Source organism: Vulpes lagopus, chromosome X, assembly GCF_018345385.1.
Source record: "Vulpes lagopus strain Blue_001 chromosome X, ASM1834538v1, whole genome shotgun sequence".
Lineage (NCBI taxonomy): Eukaryota > Metazoa > Chordata > Mammalia > Carnivora > Canidae > Vulpes > Vulpes lagopus.
In genome coordinates, this window is record NC_054848.1 from 33,326,871 (window position 1) to 33,349,978 (window position 23,108).

The 23,108-nt window shown below is 38.0% G+C and overlaps 2 protein-coding genes across 2 annotated transcripts in view; one reads left to right on the forward strand and one right to left on the reverse strand.

Moving 5' to 3' along the window:
- The window catches only part of OTC (ornithine transcarbamylase), a 70,771-nt gene extending 49,000 nt beyond the window's left edge, over nt 1–21,771 (forward strand). Inside the window, exons 5-10 of the mRNA XM_041741615.1 lie at nt 3,027–3,180; nt 5,065–5,187; nt 11,248–11,301; nt 11,382–11,531; nt 14,352–14,489; nt 20,809–21,771. Coding sequence (XP_041597549.1) covers nt 3,027–3,180; nt 5,065–5,187; nt 11,248–11,301; nt 11,382–11,531; nt 14,352–14,489; nt 20,809–20,868 — 679 coding nt within the window. The 3' untranslated portion in view covers nt 20,869–21,771. The remainder of the gene's footprint in view (nt 1–3,026; nt 3,181–5,064; nt 5,188–11,247; nt 11,302–11,381; nt 11,532–14,351; nt 14,490–20,808) is intronic.
- Nucleotides 1–23,108, reverse strand: part of RPGR (retinitis pigmentosa GTPase regulator) — a 273,551-nt gene that overhangs the window by 125,629 nt on the left and 124,814 nt on the right. The window lies entirely within an intron of this gene.

Below are 23,108 nucleotides of genomic sequence, written 5' to 3' on the forward strand. Positions count from 1 at the left end.
ATTCAATGTAAGAGATCATTCTTTGAGATTAGGTCATTCACACCTCTTTTGGTGTTAAAATGTCCTTTCTTTTATTAAATGAAGATATCAACATATTATATGTGTTTAATTGCTTGTTGTTTTATGCCTTTAATTTGCTAAACAAAAAGTTGGGAATCTGATGATCTCTATGTTTTTGGAAATTGGGCTGATCCACGAAATCTGAAAACCTGAGATCAATGGGTATGAGAAATCTATAAAAGTTTGAAAAAAAAAATCTGAATCTAGAAGATATTGTTATAGGGAAATGGTTTTCAGTGTTTGATTCTCTAATCCCTGGGGGCAAGAAGGTTTTTTACTGGTCCTTGAATTTTATAAGCACCAATAATTTTCTACAGTTTGAGGTAAATAAAATATTTCAGATATGTAAGAGGGACTCATTTTCCAAATATATGAAAATCTATGAAGACCTTACTGAATATATACTAGCTTTAGTTTTTATACACTTAAAAAATGTTAAATCTTTTTATTCAAGTATAAATTAACATACAGTGTTATATTACTTTCAGGTGTATAATATAATGGTTCAATATCCTATACATTTCTCAGTGCTCATCAAGATAAGTGTACTCTTATCCCCTTTATCTATTTCACCCATCCCTCCACCAACCTCCCCTTCTGGAAGCCACTAGTTTGTTCAGTAGATTTAAGAGTTTGTTTTATTGTTTGTCTTTTTTCTTTGTTCATTTGTTTTGTTTCTTAAATTCCACATCTAAGTGAAATCATGTGGTATTTGTCTTTCTCTGACTTATTTCACTTAGTATTATACCTTCTAGATGTTATTGCAAACAGCAAGATTTCATTCCTTTTATGGCTGAGTAACATTCCATTGTATATATGTACCACATCTTCTTTATCCATTCATCTATTGGTGGACACTTGGGTTGCTTCCATAATTGGACTATTGTAAATAAAGCTGCAATAAACACAGGGGTGCATATATATTTTTTGAATTAGTGTTTTTACTTTGGGTGAGTACCCAATACTAGAATTACTGGATCATATAGTAATTCTATTTTTAACTTTCTGAGGACTATCCATACTCTTTTCCACAGTAGTTGCACTAAATTGCATTCCTATCAACAGTGCATGAGCATTCTATTTTTTCCATATCCTCACCAACACTTATTATTTCTTGTGTTTTTGTTTTTGATTTTAACCATTTGGACATGTATAAAGTGATACCTTATTATGGTTTTGATTTGCATTTCCCTAATGATTAGTGATATTGAGCATCTTTTTCATGTGTCTGTTGGCCATCTGTATGTCTTCTTTGGAAAAATGTCTATTCAGTTCCTCTGCCGATTTTTTAATTGGATTAGTTTTATTGGTGTTGAGTTGCAGTTTCTTTTGACATGGTAATAATATCTACTTTTTGACCTCTTACTATGAATAAGGCATTATACTATTCACTCTAAATAGGTAATCTTATGTAATCTTCACAACTCAATAGGATAGCTATTATTATTATGGTTTTACAGATAAAGAAACTAAGTCACAGAGAAATTAAATAACATGTCCAAGGTCACACAACTAGTAAGTTACAGAACCATAATAAGAACCCCAAAGTGGATACTTTATAATCATGACTCTATTTACTCTACTATCATGAGAGGTTTCCTAATTTTTTGTCATGAAAAATAATTCTTTAAAGCTGAAATGGTTAGAAGCCTCTGTTGTAAGAAACCAAGATTTTAAACCAAAGACCATCCTTGCTAGTTTTGTAAGGCTAAACGACCCTGAGATCTTGACTTGAGTGGAAACCGAGAGTCAGACACTCAACTCACTGAGCCCCAAGAACATGGACTTTTGACTTAAATTGACTTTGGTTTGAATGTGAGTTCTTCCAACCTAATTAACTGTGTGATTTGGGGCAAGTTACTTACCTTGTGACTCAGGTCCTTCAGCTATAAAATGAGAATAATAACATCCATCTTTCTGTGTGTGTGGTTTCAATTCATGGCCATGATTTGGTTTGTCTTGCCTTTTTGGTGGGTTTTTGAGTTTATGATGTTGAACACTTTCTTTTTTCAGAGATGATGTTAGTTATATAGGGTGCAGGGACAAGGACTACATGCCTTCTCAGGCTCAGCCCCTACAGGAGTTTATCATGGGCTGTATCATTCAAGCTCATGGAGAAGCAGACTCCAAAATGGAATTAGACATGCAAGAGATTTATAGGGGGAAACAACTGTGAAAGATGAAAGAGGGAGGAAGCAGGAGTAGGCAGGGAAAGCCTTCAGACCACACTGCAGGTCTGACCCCAGGGGAAGGAGAAGGAGGAGGAAGGAATAGGGTAAAAGGAATCTGAGACTGCAGGACAGCTTTGAGAAAGTCTTGGCCAGGCCGGTGGGGAACCTCAGAGCAAAGACTGCCCATTAGAGCTGTCCCATGTCAGGGAGAATAGCTCAGCTCTGGTGCCCGGGGGGAGTATGGCCTTAGTAGGAACACTGCAGTATATCCCAAAAGTGCAGCTGCTGGGGTTGTCTGCTAATGGGACTCCTCCCAGAAGGTTCTCTCTTGTGTGGCAATCTGTGTGTGCACCTTCAAGTCTCTTGCACTGGCACTTTCAATTTTACATTGAAAATGTATGTGTGTGGGATGATGTAAAAGAAAATTAGCCACATACCAGATCATTAATTTTTCTCGGTATACCTGGTTTTTGGTCTTGTCCCTTTAAACTTTACCAACAGTCCCTTGTCAATTATAATTCATCATCATAACTTGTTAGGCCCACAACTGATTTCTTATCTCTGTAAAAAATAGTAAAATCAGTGGTCACTGGATAAGATTCGTGGAACAACATCTGGCTTCTGTAATGACTGCATGCTTAATATTAGCTTTTAAATCTGTCATGTTGATAGGTAGCTGTAACTTGGTAAAAATTCTAATTTGTTAGCATTTCTTATTCCTGCTTAAGATCATGTATTTAAAAAGGAATTATTAGGCATAATTAACTTAGATTATCATTTCTTGGTTTCCTGCAGTGTGTTGTCTAGCATGACAGATGCAGTGCTGGCTCGAGTGTATAAACAATCAGATCTGGATATCTTGGCTAAAGAAGCATCCATCCCAATCATCAATGGGCTATCAGATTCGTACCATCCTATCCAGATCTTGGCTGATTACCTCACGCTCCAGGTTGGCTTATTTCTTTGCCTTACACAAGACCAAAATCAACAAATTGTTCCCAACTAGCTCTAAATGGAACCATTAAATCATGGTGTTTTGTTTTCAAATATCATCTTGGCAAAGAATTATAGCATATGTGTGAATACTATATCTCAAAGGAAATCAGGGCATTGTTAAGAATAGATCATTAGATCCTTCTGTTCTCAACTTAATTCCCAACCTCTTTTAATCACTCTCCCTCTCATGCCCTCTTCTCTCAATCACTTTGCTTTTTTGGTGACATATTTAACACAATGGATGAATAGAGAATGCTGGGGCCTATAGAATAGAAAAGCTTTATGTAATCCTACATACATCTGGCTCTGTGGCTTGAGAGTGAAGACTGGTGGAGTACGTTTTGAATATTCAAAATGGTCAACTACTAAATCACTTTCTGAGGAGGCCATTTTCTATCATTTTAATAAACTGTTTGAGGCTGGAGTTAAGAACATAGAATTTATAGAATTGAGGCAAATGTAGCCATGCCCCCTTAAATTAGAAATGTGAAAACCTTTGAAAGATACATCTCATTTGTTTTGCCACAGCCAATCTACCTGGTATTGCCACTGGGAATCCTGAAAACCATGGTTTCTGTGTCAGTGGATTATTCTGAGGAAACAGGGAAAACTGGATAGGTCCATATTCTTCCTTATTTGAATAAGCCACACTTGTATGAATGTGAAGTTAAACTTAAAATGAAACTCTTTGGTGATGAGGATAAGATTCATGCAGAGAACATGATACAATAATTTAGATACCAAGTGGCTGCTTGCAGGTATGGCTTTACATATATGCCAGATAATTTAATTCTTCCCCCGGGGCTTCATCATTACTAGATTTCAAATTCATTGAAGGACAACAAAATGTCCTATTCATCATATTGTCCCCTGCAGGACCTGGTACAATGCCTTCATATAGAAGATACTCAAAGTCAGAGTTGTATGAATAAATAGCAGCTTATTAGAACAAGGAATCTAAATCAGATGGACTTGGATTTAAATCCTAGGTTCACCATGTAGTAGTTCTGTGATCTCAAAGTTGCTTAATCTTTCTCTTTTTAAAATATTATCTTTATGAATAGATAACATATGAAACCTACAGATACTTCAAGAAACAGAAAACAAACAGCTTTGGGCCCATTACATAGTTCTGTCAAATCTTACTTTAGAATTTTTTGTTGTTTTTAAGTAAAATATTACAAATAGAGTTGAAGCCTATTGTATAACTCTCCCTGATCCCATTTCCTTTCATCGCATAAAGAAATCATTATCCTGATGTTTATATTTATAATTCCCAGGCATGTATTTATACTTACCTACACATGCCTATAATCCCTAAACAACAAAGAATATTAATGGGCATGTTTTTTAACTTTATATACATGTGAACATAGCACCATGTTCCACTGTTACAGATGCATTGCGTTTCCCCATTCTAATACAAATGAATGTAAGCTCCATAAAGGCAGTAATTTTTTTTTTTGGTCTCCTTTCGTCATTGTTCTATCACCAGGGCCAAGGAAAGCCTCTGGACATTGATGGCACTCAATTTGTTGAATGAATGAATGAATACAACAAAGATTCAGATTTTAAATGTATGAAAATATGAGTCTCTGTATGAGTTCATATGATGTCATAGTTTAAGATATTAAGTCATTTTGATATTTTTTTGTGATTACACATTCATCTTATTGAATTGCTCTGTAAAATGCAAAAAAAGAAACCTAGTAGCTTATTCATTTCAACAAAGCATTAAAAATGAGGTGAGGACTGTTTCCTTTATTTTATCCCTAACAATTGTTTCACGTGAGTAGATTTCCTCTTGGATACAATCTCCTCCTCCCTTGTCTTTTAGGAACACTATGGCTCTCTGAAAGGCCTTACCCTCAGCTGGATTGGGGATGGGAACAACATTCTGCATTCCATCATGATGAGTGCTGCAAAATTCGGGATGCATCTTCAGGCAGCTACTCCAAAGGTAGGGGAACTTCCTGCCCTGAAACTAAGCCCCTCTTAAATCATCCCAGTTGCACCCACCCAGTGAGAACAAACCTCTCTTCCATTCAAGGAAAGCACAGGTGAGACCACAAAATTTAGGCTATGTTACTGACCTTACTATCACAGTTATGTGGCCTCTTGAGTGCCCAATTTCCCCTCTATATGATAAGAGATAGTCTTGGCTAATGCCTTTTCATCCATTAGTCTTTCTTAAAAACCTCCCTGAATTATCCCTTTGAATGCCCTGAAACCAGCCATTATGATCTTTGTGCTACCACAAAAACTGAAGAAAGCAGTGAAATGCAGACAGCATAGAATTCCCAAGGCATGGAAAGAATCTTATCATTTTTCTAATACTGCAATTTAGTAGGAAAATATCAATCTAATGTGAAGGTCACAGTAATGGCATCTCTATCAGCTTAATATTTCAAACTCAATTCCAGGGGGCCCTTCAGCATTTTAAAACTGAATCCCATATGGCTGTGAAAATGCTCCCCAATATACTTCTTACCTTGCTGCTAATCTCACACAAAATGTACAGGAAGCACGACTTCTTTCATAGATCCAAAGCAACCCTTTTGATATGTAAGAAGCTGGCAATGGTTGTTGCCTCTGAGAAGGGGAACTGGGAGGTTCAAGAGCAAAGATAGGAGGGAGATTTTATTTTCATGGTATATTCTTTTACATGGTTTGAATTTCTTAACATGTTAATGTTTTACCTATATAATGACAGAAATCTATAAATAAATACACTCAAATAAAAAAGTATAGATGCTCCTAGAAGAAGCCCTATGTTAAGATACCCTTAGCCTTACGTAAAATAAATAGGCCTTTTAGAGGACAAAAATTAACCCTACAAGAGACTCATATACAAACCAGTCCTAAAGGATTCCCACAGAACCTTTTAGATACTCTGTTGCTATGGAGTATTTTCCCCACTATGTTTCTGATTGGCTACTAATATCCAATCAGGAGTCTTTGAAGGGAGAACTCTCCTAAACAGAGACCATTTCAGAAACAAAGTGAAAGATGTAGTTCACCCTCTCGTTAAGAAACTATTCACAATTACCATGCAGCAGTGTATTTCTGGCCAGGCATGTGTTTGTTCTTATCTCACTAGTCAGTGCAAGAGTTCACTCTGATGAGCTAAGACATCCAGAGGCTTAAAAATTACTCCCTGCTTCTGCTTCTTGAGTTTGAGATGTTTATTTGCCAATCACCAGGAACATGAATTACACATGTGGATTAATGGCTGAATTTCTCTAATAGGAAACACCCAAATCCCCAAGACTTTTGTGCACTCTTCACTCTTTCCTACACCAGTTTCTTGGTCCAGGCTCCCCACAAGGGATTTGATGAGGATTAGTGTACAAGTGATTTATTAATGAAGTATTCCTAAAGAAGACCTATAGGAGAATAGGATAAGGACGGAGAAAGGGAAGAATATGAGCAAGAGGGTCATTTATAGTGATCGGCCATCCCAGTTTGCATAAGACTGAGGAATTTCCAGGGACATCCAACTATTGGTGCTAAAGCTGGGAGACTCCTAGGCAAACCAGCATGATTTGGTCACTCTAGTGCCATGTCAGGCACCATCCTACAGAAGGAAGCTTCAGCCCTGATCCCACAGGTGAGCTCAGGAGCAACACGTAGGCCCCATACTTGTCTCAACCTGAGGCAAGGAAGGTGGGCTTTCTTCCTTTTTTTTAAAGATTTTATTTATTTATTTATAAGAGAGAGAGAGAGAAAGCATAAGCAGTGGAAGTGGGAGAGGGAGAAGGCTCCCCACTGAGCAAGGAGCCCTAAGCAGGGCTCCATCCCAGAACCCTGGGATCATGACCAGGGCTGAAGGCAGATGCTTAACTGACTGAGCCACCTAGGTATACCATCTTTAAAAAAAGATTCATTTATTTTAGAGAGAGATAGAGCATGAGTGAGGGTGCAAAGAGAGAATCACAAGTGGAGTCTGCCTTGAGCACCAAGCCCGACATGGGGCTCGATCCCAGGACCCTGAGATCATGAACTGAGCCCAAACCAAGAGTCAGATGCTTAACCAAGTGAACCACCCAGGTGCTCCAGAAGGTGGGATTTCATCCTTTTAACCAGTCATTGGTCAAGGGCAGCAGGAAAGGCAGCTGGGTAGCCAGAGGGCTGTCTTCTGAGGATGAGCTGCAAGCACTGATAAAAGCCCACTGAAATGGGGAGATGGAGCAAAGGCTGTAAAAAGGAATCCCAGGATCTGGGTAGAGCACCAGCATTGTCAGCTGCATTCTGCCAAATTAAAAGAAAACCAAATGCTTTTCCACAGTGCTCTTGCTGAACCAGTTTGAGTCAGTGGGCCCTACTGCCTTAGTTTGCAAGGGCTGCCATAACAAATTGCCACAAACAGGGTGGCTTCAAACAACAGAAATTTATTGTTTACAGTTCTGGAGACTAGAAGTCCAAAATTGAGATGTTGGCAGAGCCACGTGCTCTCTGAAGCCTCTAGGAGAGGACCCTCCTTGTCTCCCCTTACCCCCAGCTTCCTGGGCTTGTGGCTGCATCCCTCCCATCGCTGCATCCATATTCTTGCCCTTATGTCTGTGTTTCTCCGTACAAATGCCCCTCTTTATATGAGGACATCAGTCATGTTCAATTTAGGCCCAGCCTAATCCAGTATGACTTCATCTTAACTAAGTTTTACATCTGTGAGGACCCTCCTCAGTAAGATCACATTCTGAGGTTCTGGCCAAGAGGGAATTTTGGGGGGATACTATTCTACCTAATACACTTGCCATAGGAGAAATGGTGGGCACAGACAATAGCACGTATTAGAAGCCATCCTATTATAGTAAACTTTGGGAATCAGAACTCTTAACAGCAGATAATTTAATTTTATTTGGTATAAACTGAAATGAAGGGTCAGATCCGATATGTGCTTAAGGCAGTTCTTCTTCACTTTATGGTAAGAGTTAGCACACTGTCACTACAAATCTAGTTTGAAGAAAGGCTCTGTATTAATGCAAACTATGACTGCATTTAGCTTCTACAGAGAAAACATATATTAACAATAACTGATCTCTACTAGAAGATGTTGCTGGAAAGGCTCTATTCTTTTGGAGAAATATAGGATTTAAACATTTTATGGAGTGTCAAAGATGTCTTATTAACACCAAAGGGAAAAATTTGAATCTTACAAAGTAATTTCAATATTGTTCTTATGCAGAAACTCATTGAAATGATAGAGAGTGCTAAAACTTTCCTGAATCTTGGTGGGAGTAAGAGTTTTAAAAAGTCTTTGGGAAAGTGTGATAGTGCAGACGTTGTTCAGTTAATTTATAAGTAGGCCTACTTCTTTCCAAGACAAAGCTATGAGATTTATTGTAAATTTAAGAAGCCCTGAAGTTTCCAAAGCCATAATTAATCTATTTCCCCATTCTTCAACTGAGAATAACTTACATATTCAAGAAAACATAATTTTGTCCTCGATTGTAAAATTGGTCTATAAACTATTGATGGTAATGATTTTAACATTGTTCTAAGTGAATATTTAGACTGAACGGGGTTTGTTAATCACCTTATTCCTCCAGTTTTAAGATTTATGTTAAAGCCAATGAGCGATTTAGTATTGAAAGCTGAGCTGTGAGTAAAGAATTCTCTTTGTATTCTCAGTTATGGCCTAGTACATGCAAGGTTGGGTAATTTTCTAATTTCCAAACCTTGCTGTTGGTTCTCTAAGTACTTATTGATTCCTTATGTACGAATGATTATATGTGGGGAGTATAAAATCTGCTCTCTAAAGGGAAGGCTAAATTTTCAGAGCAGGAGGCACACGGGGTAATAGCTAAACCTCTTCATTTATGTTTACTAGTATGAATGATCACAACAGTAGTTACTAAATTAGCAAAGCTTTATTAATTACCTTCTCCAAATCCCAGTAATGAAGCTCCAGAACTTATGCTGTTTAAAGGTAGTAAAGCTGCTAAAATGTCTGCAGCAATCATCAGCAGTGTCATGCATAGTTTCTTTCAAGAATTTTGTAAGGAGAGAAGGAACTACAATAGACAATCATGTGCAAATAGACACAGTTTCAAATGAGTGAGCCTGAACATGCCTGTCACAGGTTGAGGTTCCTGGGAGTAGACTCCGAGACAGAGTTTGGTGTGCAGGATGTTTATTAGGACATACCCTTGAGATCAACACCTGTGGAAGGGAAGGGAAGGAAGCAGCAGTGGGTAGAAGAAGAAGCTGAGCCGCAATTTGGGCCCAACAACAGCCTTGTCTGACCTTATAGAGACTTCTAGACCTGAGATGTCCATTTAGAGCTGTTCCAAGTTGGGAGGAGGGAATCAAGTTTCCATCCCCTCCTGTCAATCAGTCATTGAATGTAGGTCACCCCAGAAGGGTGTGTGACCTTGGATGAGTCAGTCCTCTGCAGCTGAGGCAGTACCCAAAGAGGGCTGATGGCTGAAAGCCATCTTCTGGCAGCACGCCCAGCAGCTGGGGGAATAAGGCCTTTATTCACGAATGAGGGATCTGAGTGGCATATCACAGTATGCACCACGATGCTCTATTGAGAATTTATTAAAAAAACAACTTATAATAAATGCTAAGAATTCAGGAAAGTGAGAAGGATGGAGGAAGGTGAGAATAATCGTGGTGTTTGGACTGACAAGACCTCCATATGGAGGGTCTGGAGGTGAGGCTGGACTAGAGGTTTGACAAAAGAGGAGCTGACATGTTCCAACGAACACACCCAGGAGAAGACTGGGGGGGCGGAGGGGAAGTGTTGGAGGGTGAAAGGCTAAGGTGGCAGAAAAGGGCAAGACATGTACAGGGATAACAATAAGATTGGCTCTCTTGCAGCAAGATGTTGAGAAGAATTAAAAGAGACAGAAACAGGGAATGTGGGGAGGGGGAAAGCCTTGATATGCTTAATGAGCTTTGACTTCAGGAACAAGGAGTAACTATTGCAGTCTGCTGTGTACAGAATAGATTGGAGGGTGAAGAGGGAGGCATCAGGGCTACCTGGGGGGTCTAGAATAACTCAGGGCTGTGAGGGGGCTTTAATGCCCCCATAATATCCCCTCACCCAGAGCTGGAGCTAGACTAAGCAAGCTAGACTTCTCTGGTGTACCATTTGTACTCACAAAGACCTCCTACAGGCCTGCTTAAACCCTGTGTCCCAGGTACCTTGCTTGCTTCACTTGAGCCCTGGCCCTGCTCTCTCCAAACCATCCCACACAAACAGATTTGACCACAGACAGTGTACTTGCTGCTTAAATGCCACTTCAAAGCCCATGCCCCATACTCTGAACACTTGCTGGTGAGTACGGAAGAGAAAGAGGTATGCATGTGGCCTGTTAGTATTTAGCTGAGATGCTCAGGGAAGGTTCCGCTGAAGAGGAAACCCTTGTGCCAAGACCCAAAAACATTATCCACAGGAAGTGAGTGGAGAAAAGTATTCCAGACAAAAAAGCATCAAAGGGATGCCTCGGTGGTTCAGTGGTTGAGTGTCTGCCTTTGGCTCAGGTCCTGATTCCAGGGTCCTGGGATTGAGTCCCACATTGGGCTCCCCATTGGGAGCCTGTTTCTCCCTCTGCCTATGTCTCTGCCTTTCTCTGTGTGTCTCTCATGAATAAAAACTTTTTTTAAAAAAGCATTAAAAACACAAACCCCACACAGCTCATGGGAAGACAGAGACAAAACTGCATCAGCTCATAGAATTATGTATATAATCCTCTTAGGCTATTAGAGGAACAAGAAGAGGCACTACCAGGAGCTGGAAAGCACTATGCCCTGTTTATGTTGAGAATTAAAGAGGTCAAGGATAATAAGAGAAAGATGGGGCAGCTGGGTACCTTTTTGAATGCCCAAAAGCACTGTTATAGTTTGGAATTCTATATGTAAATATTGTATTCTACTGAAGGCGGCTGACCTACAACTTGAGGCAGAAAAGGAAAGGACAATGAGAATACTGTTGAAAGGAAAATAATACAGATATAAGACAGCCTAATACAATACAATTGCCTAAATAACAGTTGAATTCTTTCCCCTGCAGGGTTATGAGCCAGATCCCAGTGTAACCAAGTTGGCAGAGCAGTATGCCAAGGAGGTATGCTCCTTATACGTAAAGTTAGAATTGCCTTTCTCTGTCCCGTGAAGTTGTTTAACTGGCATGCTTATGTATGCTAGAATGGCACCAAGCTGTCGCTGACGAATGATCCATTGGAAGCGGCTCGTGGAGGCAATGTATTAATTACAGACACGTGGATAAGCATGGGACAAGAAGAGGAGAAGAAAAAGCGGCTCCAGGCTTTCCAAGGTTACCAGGTTACAATGAAGGTACAGATTCATGTCTCTCTGAAGGTTCATTAATTCCATTCATAAAGGGCCCTACCATCTAATCACTCGTTTGCTTTGGGGAGAGCAGACTGTCCTTTTGTTCCCTATAAAGGACTCGTTGACTGCATCCTCCAGGGATTTCTCTCCTCCTGAAGCTTAACTATGTCCTTTGGAAAGATACTTTTGTCCTGGATGCAGGAATTTGCAACCCAGGCAGAAAAGAGAAGCAAGCTTTTCCCTCTCACAGCAATGGAGCCAAGGAGGCATGGGAATGCTTTGCTCCATGCGTGTCTAGAGACACTATTACTTCTGTTGCATGCAGTTTCATCTGATTTCTCCTTTAAGAAAAGCTGCATAATTATGTTCTTCAGGCCAGTCCTTGCCTCTAGTTGTTAAGGACTCTCAAGTCCAGTTTAGCTTTGCTTACTACTTCCAGGGCATTCCTAGGGGAATCCCATCTAACCTGATGCCTTTCATTAAAATCCGAAGCAATGCTTCTCAGTATTGAACATGCCTCCAAATTGCCTGGAGCTGTTAATACATGGCTGGCAGAACCCCACTTCCCTTAGGGTTCTGAAATAGTAGGACAGGAGAGGGACCCAATAACTGGCATTTTTACCAAGTTCCCAGGTGAGGCAATATTGCTGCTCCAGGGTCACACTTTGAGAACTGCTGTTCTGGAGGAATACTCTACCAGGCAAGTGCACATTGGGATTTTGTCAGCAGAGCAGCTTGTCTGTTTTGGTGGAGAAAGGGACTGAACAATTACAATAGATATTTCATTGATAAAGCAATATAAAATACAAGCTCCTTATTTATCCATGTCAACAGAATGAACTTTGAAAAATAAAAAGTGAAAATGTCTTTCCTTCATCCCTTTAACAGTGATTAATCCCAGAGGTAGCCACTGATCAACAATTTGATGCGTCTCTTTGCAGACCTTTCCTGTGTGTTTATATGTGCCTTCACATATACACACGCAAGTATGGATTTCTCATAAATGGCATATTAGACATATTATTCTGAATTACTTTTTCTACTTAACAAATCTTAGACTTTCTTGTCCACTTATTTGGATATTTTTCATTATTTTTAATGGCTGCATAAAATTCCAAAGTTTTGGTTGGATTGTGATTTATGTTGATAAATTAGGCTGTTTCCAATTATCCCAAATGCAAACCATGCTGCAATGAATATCCTTATACATATCTCTTTGTGCAAGCATGATTGGAGAATAGATCCCTGGAAAAAGAATTTCTGGGTAAAGTGGTATATACTTTAAAAATATGATAAATGCTGCTAAATAGCCATGCAAAAAGAATTGATAATTTATACTCTCTCCACACTCTTTCCATTCTTGTTATTCTCATTTCCTTTTTTAAAAGATTTTATTTATTTATTCATGAGAGACACAGAGAGAAAGGCAAAAATATAAGCAGAGGTAGAAGCAGGCTCCCTGCAGGAAACCTGATGTGGGACTTGTTCCCAGGACCACAGGATCATGACCTGGGCCAAAGGCAGATGCTCAACCACTGGGCCACCCAAGTGCCCCTTGTTATTATCATTTCTAATTTAAAAAATCTGTATCTCATGCTTTTTAAATTTTGAATTTCCTTTATTACTAATAAAGCTAAACATCTTTTCATGTTTATTGGCCATTTCTGTGTGTTTTTCTATAAAATGCTATCATATCCTTTACTCATTTCTTTTTTTTGCCATTATTGGTTATAGGAATTATTTACATATAATGGTTAATCCATTGTTATATATGTGGCAAATATGTTCATGGAGAAATTCTAAATTCCTTGCAGTTTACCTTGTACTTGCCTTGATCAACCATAGGCATTTTTGTGGTGCTGGAACTGCAGGCTTGAAGAACATTCATTTCACTGATGTGTGACTGGTTCAAATGTTAGTCCTTTCCCATATTACTTTGCCATTATTTTAGAAATTCAGAAGGTTCTGAACCTAGAACAAGTATGGGAAGTAAAACAAAATTGTAGTATAAAGGTAATAATTTTGAGGTAAGAAATTATGAGGGAATGAAGTTTTGAATCTGTAAGTGAACAACAGAAATGGATGGAAAATTGTAGCTTTCAGAATTAATAGCTGGAGAAAAAAACTATTAGGACTTTTGCATTAAGAATCCTGTTTAATGCACTCCTATCTCAGCATGCTCTCTTTCAAAAGTGTTTAAATTAGTGAAGTATGCTTCAACCACAAAAACTGTAACTTGGAGATAAGTTCAAAATATAACAATACCATAAGACCAACTTTTAAAATATATTGGGGTAGGGCAGCCGGGTGGCTCAGCGGTTTAGCACCGCCTTTGGCCTGGGGCGTGATCTTGGAGACCCGAGATCAAGTTCCACGTCGGGCTCCCTGCGTGGAGCCTGCTTCTCCCTCTGCCTGTGTCTCTGCCTCTCTCTCTCTCTCTCTCTGAATAAATAAATAAATAATATATTGGGGTAAAATAGGTGACTTTTGTTATCAGCCACATATTGTACCACTAGAGCTCTTTACTGAAATGTCCACAGTCCATAGTCCTTCTAAACAGAGGACCAGCAACTGAGTCAGTGGTTTAGTTTGGAGTGATGATCTCCCAAATCAAACAAAAATGACTATAAAATTCCATAAGTTGAAAGTACCATTTACGTTTCCCTTTGGTGCCTTGAATTTAAACCGCCACTCTGCCTTGTTCTCTCTCCCTTTGCATTTGGTTTCTGACTCCACACCACATGTGTGTTTAAATATTGAAGATGACAAATTTGATAGCCCCATATACTAGTCAAACATTGTCTCATTCCAACTTTTCTTTAGACTGCTAAAGTTGCTGCCTCTGACTGGACATTTTTACACTGCTTGCCCAGAAAGCCAGAAGAAGTGGATGATGAAGTGTTTTATTCTCCACGATCACTAGTGTTCCCAGAGGCTGAAAACAGGAAGTGGACAATCATGGTAAGCAGGCAATGGGGGAATGGAAGCTTAGAATGGGTTCTCTATGTGGCCCTAACTTGGCCATTTATGCCTTTCGGTAAATCATAAACAAGATTATCCATGCACATGACTTGCTCATATGGCATCTATTTTTACCAAAAAGTTCATTATAATTATTGCTTATTAGCATTTATAGTATATTTTTAATGTGATAAAACTGATCTCCTTCCAAATATATTTATTTCATTTTGTTACTTTTTAGAGGGGGGGGGCATGCACAGGGTGAAGGGGCAGAGGTAGACGAAGAGAGAGAGAATCCCAAGCAGGCCTTACATCTAGCACGGAGCCTGACACTGAGCTCAATCTCATGATCTTGAAATCATGACCTGAGCTGAAATCAAGAATTGGATGCTCAACCAAATGAACCACTCATATGCCCCCAAATATATCTGTTTTAATAAAAATTCTGACTGCTTTTGATGAGCCTGAATGCCAGCCACTACTGCCTGCTAACCATTACATTTTATAATTCTTATTTTACAATCCCCTTGCTAATGTTTATAGAGGCCACTAAGTCAGTGCCTGGCACAAAATGCGTATTCCACAAAAATCTTTTTTCCTTTCTTTTCTCTTTCTTCCTTTCACGACTTACCTAGATAGTTGCTTTGGTTCTCTACTTGGCTTGGCCTGAGAGATACATCTGTTTTAGGTACTGAACATTTCCAGAATTGCAGCAAAACTAATCTTAAAAACTACTGGTCCCTTTAACATAAGTTTCATCTTTATCACTGCTATTCTAGGAAATATTAACTTTACATCTGTGTGTTACAAAATTCCAAACATCACCTTCTTCTCTGGAAAACTGTTATTCAAGGGTCATAATTTAGTACCACCGTTTTTTAGTTTTTAGTGATTTAACTGATCTCAATTATTGTACCAGTTGGGGTCTTACTGGCAAACAGAGTCTACTCTAGGAAAGTTAAAAGGATAATATTGAAATTTATTAAAAGACATTTAGCAGTACTTAGAATCTCTGGGGAAAGAAGGTGCAGCAAATCATTCTTGGATACCACATAGAAACAACACAGGCAAAAAAATCCCCCAATAACATTGTGATTCTTTAGTAGCCAAACCCATTTACACAGCTACCCAAAGCTTGGTACTTAAGGCCCATGAAACTAAATGCCAGATACTCCATTATTGCTGCCCCAGCCGAACCAGATGCCCTCGCCTATATATAGACAAGAAGATCTAATCTCCCAGAGGATGGCTTCCACTAAATATCATTCACTTATGGCTCTAAGACTTGAATAGGTACAGTTGAGTGGTATGTCTGCATTTTAGCTTCTTGGAAATGTAGTTTATAGCTTTCAACTTCTGGAGTACAAAAAACAAGCTGGAAAGATTCTGGTAATTTTTAAATCTAATCTATAAATGGGTTATTGTGAACAGTGAAATAATACATGTAGAGCCTTTAGTATGGTATCTAATACACTGTAAATATTATTATAATTATTATCACTGACATCATCTTCATTGTTGATTTAATACAGTGACCAGCAGGGGTTTGAGCTCCACTATGGCTGCTTGAAAGCCAATCATGACTCCCTTTCCAATGGAAAGTTATATGTCATATCTAGTAAGAGGGATGCTTTTTTCCTTTTTACTATACCTTCCAGCTTGCCACTTCAGGACACTAGCTTTGGCCAAAATGGCAATTGCCATGTTATCTAGACCTGTGCTTTTAGAGCTTTAATGTCTATTTGAATCACTTAGGGATCTTGTTAAAACTGCAGATTCAGATTCTGTAGGCCTGACATTGAGGCCCAAGATTCAGCATTTCTAACAAGCACCTAGGTAATGCAGATGTTGCTGTCCTGTAGATAACTTTTTGAGTAGCAAAGATCTAGATGACAAAAAAGAAAATGGGAGCTCTCCAACCCTATACCTCAGGAAGAGACATGGCAAAAATTTTCCTCAAGCTCTATTCTTTCTCAGAAGATGATTGAAGTTACAAAGATAAATCAACCTAAATCTGTTAAAATATGATCTTTGTAGAAATTCAGTGGAGAAAAATTAAAAGAAATGTTAAAATATCATTTATGGAGATGCTCTGAGCTTCCGAATTTTTGGAAAGCTTATTAAACAACATATTTAAATTGAATTTACTTTAAAAAATTAAATTGGGCAGGCAGATGGGGTGACTGGATGACAGGCACTGATGTGGGCACTTGGGATGAGCACTGGGTATTATACTATATATTGGCAAATTGAACTCCAATAAAAAGTATACAAAAAATACATCATATATTCACATTGTTGAAATGCTTACAAGGATAAATATATATGTATACATATCTGTATATATGTGTGTGTGTGTATATATACATGCACACATACATACACAAAGCAAAATCTTATGCCCACCTATTTTCCATCCATCTAAGCCCTACCACCATCTCTCCATACCCCACCTTCCTGAAGTGCCCACTATTATCATGGAAACACATATTTAAAAGAAAACAAGAGGCATAGCCATGTTAAAAAGAAGGTAGAGCATCTAAAATAGAAAGAATACTTGTCTGGGAGTGAGGAGACTTGTATCCTAGCTGCATTCTTTATATACTGCATACTTTATATACCTTATGTAGTGTTTAGTACTAGTCAGTTGTGCTATCTTGGATAAGCATTACCTCTTTGGGTCCTGGTTTCCTCACATATAAGATAAACAGATCAAGCTATATAGATGGCAAATGATTTTTAATCTTAGGTCCTCAATCTCACCAACAGGCAACTTGAAGTCCTATGTTCAGAAGGTTCTAAGCCTGCCTGTGGTCTCAGAAAGAAAATGGTGTAACTGACTAGTGATACCTGATATGGATTCTGGAAGGGAGATGGTGACACACATGCTACACTCATTCATTTATGGAGCTGCTCTGCACTCTGCTCTAGCTCTCTGAGCTAGACGATTGGAGATCCCTTTGAGTTAAATTCATTTTGGCAATCATATACTGTGCATATACTGTGTGCTAGTCCCTCTGCCAGGCATTGGAGATTTTAAAAAATGAATAGCATGCAGCCCCCACTCAGCCTGTACAATTCATAGGAATATGGCATTTTCAAGAGAGATGAGACCCTAGAGATTGTCTAGTCTAAATTCCTATTTTATGTGCAAAGAAATTATTCTTAGATAGCTTATTTAGAATGGCATTCAGGCTCAGCACTGCTGAGACATATTTCTCTGGGATGTTTTAAAGGTACAATACATGTTTTCCTCTAGAACTTCCCTATCCAGTACAGTAGCCACTAGACACATGTGGCTATTTCTATTTAAATTTAAACTAATTAAAATATAATATTATGCATGAGTCAATTCTCTAGACATACTAACTACATTTTAAGTGTTCAATAGCCACACATGGCTGGTGGCTACATTATTTGTATTTGACATCACAGACACAGAATATTTCGATCATTGCAGAATGTTCTACTGGACAGAACTACTGTCTAGAGAATGATTTTCACACACAATTTCATTTAAAATCAGGATAGAAAAAAAATAAAATCAGGATGGAAGAAGAAAGGAAAAATACCTCAAGTTCTAATGTGCCCATAATGACTGATGGCAAGTATGTAACTATATAGGGTGGGTTTTTTTTCTAAAAGCATATGACATTTTTAAAGCAAATGCATACTCTTTCAGTACTTAGAGGAGCTTTTCAAGGCCTCCATGTTGGGTGAATTCCAGCTGTGCTGTGCAGAACACCCTAGCAATCACATCATTCTCTCCATAGTGCACAAGCTTTTGGATCCCTTTGTTTTGTTTTTTAAATATTCCCTCTCCTCCTCACAAAGGTTGCTTTTGCATTTTTCAATAATTAGTAAGGCTGTAGGACTCATAAAATGTCAGGTACCTTTCTTCCTCTGCCTACAATTTTTACTATGGAGCTAAAGTAACCTAAAGGGACCCTGCAAAAGAGCTGACACTTCAAAGCACTGCTATCAGGATGGTCCTTAGACATACAATACCACTGCAAATCTAATCCACAGCATTTCAGTCCTTTATTTCTTTTCATGTTAGGGGTGCCATATCAAATATAGGGTACCCAGTTAAATTGGAATTTTAGATAAATAAAAAATAATTTCTTAGAGTAAGTATGTCCTGTGCTTACTGGAACATGCTTACAGTTTTTTTTTTTTTAAAGTTGCTTCCTGAAATGCCAATTTAACTGTCTTTTTATTTATTTAACCAAATCCGGCAACGGTGCTCCAAGCTGACTTCCTAAGATTTTACATTTGAAAATAAATTTGACACATGTAGAGATGATTAACAATAAAACCAAACCTGAGATGTGATCCTAGAAATCCATAAAGCTGCTTAAAATATTTTAACGGGAAGATGCTCTTATCACAGAGTTTGGCCTTCCTAGTTTCTTCTTGTTATCCAGATCTCAAATGTCATTCCTTTAACAAAGCCTTCCCTGGCCACCCACTCTTAAGAGGGTCTCCAGCCTCCTTTATCCCATTTCTTATTTTATTTTATTTTTTTAAAAAGATGTTTAAATTTATTCATTAGAGAGAGATAAAGAGAAAGAACGAGTGAGAGCCGGAGGGAAGGTCAAAGGGAGAGGGAGAAGCAGACCACTCACTGAACAGGGAGCCTGACACAGGGACTCTACCCCAGTACCCCAGGATAATGACTTGAGCTGAAAGCAGATGCCCAATCAAATGAACCACCCAGATGCCCTGCTGTCTTTTGTTTTATATTCTAATGACATTTATCACTATTTGATTTTTTTTTTATTTGTTGCCTGTCCCCCTACCATAAGAAAACTTGATAAGTTCTTCATTATACCTGGAATTAGTGCCTGACATTCTATGTGCCCAATACATTTTTGTAGCTTAAAAGATGATATAGGGTATTGGTTCTAGTACACAAACTTTGGAAATCAAGTTAAAATTCTGGCCCTCTGTGTGACTTTGAGCAAGTATAAGTCCAGTTTATTCATATGATAATGGAGATAAAAATAGGGAGAACTTCATAAGTTTATGAGGATTAAATGGGGGTAAGAGTCATCTGAGCATAGTGGTTAAGTTTTTAGAGAAAGGATCCACCCCCTACTACCATCCCCAGGAAAATACCTATATCTTCCTCCTCTAGATTTTCTCTCTCTTACCACCTCACACAAGTGGGGAAGGATATTAAATGGCATGATGCACATAAAGCATTCAGTACAAGGCCCAACATGGTATCTGTTCCATAAATATATTCAATGAATACCTACAAAATATAAGACCTGCATTTCTGATATATGCTAGGGACACACATGTATGGTACAGTCAAAAGGAGAGAGTAAGTAGCCATAAGGCAGTAAAACCACCTCCTAAGGGTGAAGTCAGCAAAACCTGAGTCCAAACCCAGTTGTGTACTACCTGTTATTTCCAGGATTGATTTTCCCATCTACAAATGATAATAACAGAAGTTACCTTAGAAGCTTGTTGCATTAAATGAGATAATACATAGACATTTCTCTCTAACCTAACAGCAGCTAGCACAGTGCCTGGCAAATATTTTTTACGTGACCAACACATGTTAAGGCACTCAGTCTGGTACATAGTAAGCACTCAGTAAGCATTCCTCATGGTTGTTTCTAATACTATTACTATTGTCATTATTGTAGAAATTGGGAATAGTAAAAGTGCTTACCATTTGTGAGTGACAGCCTAATGGGAAACTATACTCTTGGTTATAAATATTCCTTCATGAGGACCCAGATTCAGATAGACATTATTCATTGGCCCAAATGATTTACTTTTCTTACTCTATATTTGATTGATTCTAAACTTCTCTAGGCTACAAGTGACCAAACCACAGCATAAACATGAGGATGAGAGGGATTATATTTCTCTAAAACCAGCCAATACCTAGGTTTCATTTATGCCTGGAAAATCCAATCATGGCTACCACCATGGTGTCTCATTTCAACTCTCTCCCTCACTAGTCATTCCAAATACCATGCCTAAGTAAGCATGGTATTTCTGCATATATTTGGGTCAGCCTGATCCCTCCTGACCTTTCTCTCTCCAAATAAAAATAACTGGGTGCTATATGCAAGTGATGAATTATTGAACTCTATATCTGAAACTAATGATGTACTGTATGTTGGCTAAATGAATTTAAATAAAAAAGTATTATTTCAGAACTGTCCCCTTATCATTTCCTTGGGAAAACACATTTTAACCACAGGCCTTCAAAGTGGCAATCCAGTTCCTTAGGTCCCTAAGCAGACTCTTGCTAATGTTTACCCATTTCTTTCTTTTTCTTTGTTGTGTTATCCAGGCTGTCATGGTGTCCCTGCTGACAGATTATTCACCTCAGCTTCAGAAACCGAAGTTTTGATGGAGTGATGTTTGTCAAGAGAGAAACAATGTAAAACAAATCCTGATACACAGTATAGGTGAATGATATGATATTACTTTATCATTGTGAAACCTTCCTGAAGGCCTTAATTAAAGTGCCAAGGCACTACAGTACATGGCTTGACTTGGTTTAAATTCTCTAATGCACAATTTCTGAGTTACATTTGGGTATCATATTAATAGTCATATACATTTGCTTCAACTGAACATAAAATACTGTGTTCATAATGCATAATGTCTAAGCCATTAAATGTAATCTATGCTTATTACCTTAATAAATTATCACCCATGCTAATTTATAAGTAAACATTTACCAGGCAGTCAGCTGCTGGTAGATGTGTGGGCTGTGTTCAGATCCCCCAGGACCAACAAGGAAACCAAATGATCCATCTTGCTGATGTAGTACAATTTTCAGGCAAATGAAGTGGGCAGATACTCACTTATAGAAGCAAGTGATGAAATTCTCAAAAAAAAACCAGCTATAACTGTGCCCAAACTCTAGAGTTTTTTCCGATCATATGTGGGAAGGAGGATTTTTCAAGAGCACACGTCTCTTCTCTGTAATGAATACTTAATATCAAAAGCCTAAAGAAGCCTTTGTGAACAAGTGGAAAAACCATGGAAACCTAGCTAGGAACATAAGATCCATTACAGAGTGATATTTTTGTAGGTTCAAATTCTCCAGCAGGAGTGATTTAATTTTTTCATGTTTATGCTTATCATATATCTACTCATACCACAGGCTGGATGTTTCTATAAATCCACTGCTTGCTACATTTCAATCCATTCTTTTCTCTCCAACTTTTGTTCAGGAAAATAAAAATTTGCATTACTGGATTATTATAATGTAATTAAAGCTACATACTTTTGTGGGTGACTGAAATTTGTATTGTTGAATTATTATGATACAAATTAAACATTTTTAGTTAAAATATTAAATAACATAAGAGGAACTTTAAGAAAATAATGTATTTTGCAGAGGACAAAAAAAAAGTAACCATCTTTACATTCCACCTCTACTATGAGAAGAATGTTTCCAAGCTGGTTGACAGATATTCTTTAACTGATAGCTATGACTTAAATGAGTAAGAGATGAATTATAAATTAGATTTGTAATGAACATGCAATAAAACATATTTTAGGGGGAAGAAGGCTGATAATTTATAAGAGAAAAATCAACTTTTCTAGTAAATATCACAGTTTGACTTTCTTGTCTATAGGTAATTACTTGGGACCACTTAAGAAAGAAAGAGTGGAGTTTAACAGACTATCTTGTTTCAGCACAGAGTATAGAATGATTTAACCAGAAGGTGCCATATAGACAGACTGTGGAGGCCGTCCCTCAAATTGCCTACATATAAAGGTCATAATCCTGAGTACCCTTCTTCTTTGTAAATGGTTGCCCGTGATAATGACCTCTATTCTCTTTACTGGTTACTCTCAGAATCAAATGGAAGGTATAATCTTCTTCAATCAGAAAAAACTTCTAATCATTTTCTTGTCATAATATAATCACTTTACCTCAAAAACCCCAAAGGTTTTTTTTTTTTTTTGTATGCACACAACTTAGTATCTTTCTCAACCCCAATCTGCAGGACTTTCTTTGCTTACTTAACTTTCATCTTAAGAAGACATTATTTGTAATATTAGGAATAAAGAAAACAGGGAAGGAAGATTTAGCCTTAACTTTTTTCCAAAGCTGTTTTTAATCTCCTGCTTCTTTTTATGCTTTCCTCCTTCATCACCTTTCATATATAACTACTGCATCAACAAAGATTAACAAAAACTCCAGCAATGACCCTGTGTCTCTGGTGTACATAATAGAGCCTATCCACTTAATATAACTAGACAAAGAGTTCCTTTCTTCCAGAGTTTCTTTACTGCAACATTGTAAATAAAACATCAAGTAATTACACTGCAATGATTTCAGTGTCAGAGAGGAATCAACAGGTTTTTTTCCAATTATAAGTTTCTAGGGACTTTAGAAAAGTAATTCATTGTCAAATATTTCTAATGGATATTGCACTAATGATTTGACTACTGTAAAATCCCCAGGCAGATCTGCACAGATTAGCATGGCAATGCCACCTTAGACTTTCTACACAAGTAAGTGACCCTAGAACCTCAGTTAAAAGGGCAGAGGCTCCCTGGTCTACTGCCAAAGTTTCTTTTTTTTTTTTTACATTTGTTTTTATTTAAGTTCAATTTGCATGCCAAAGT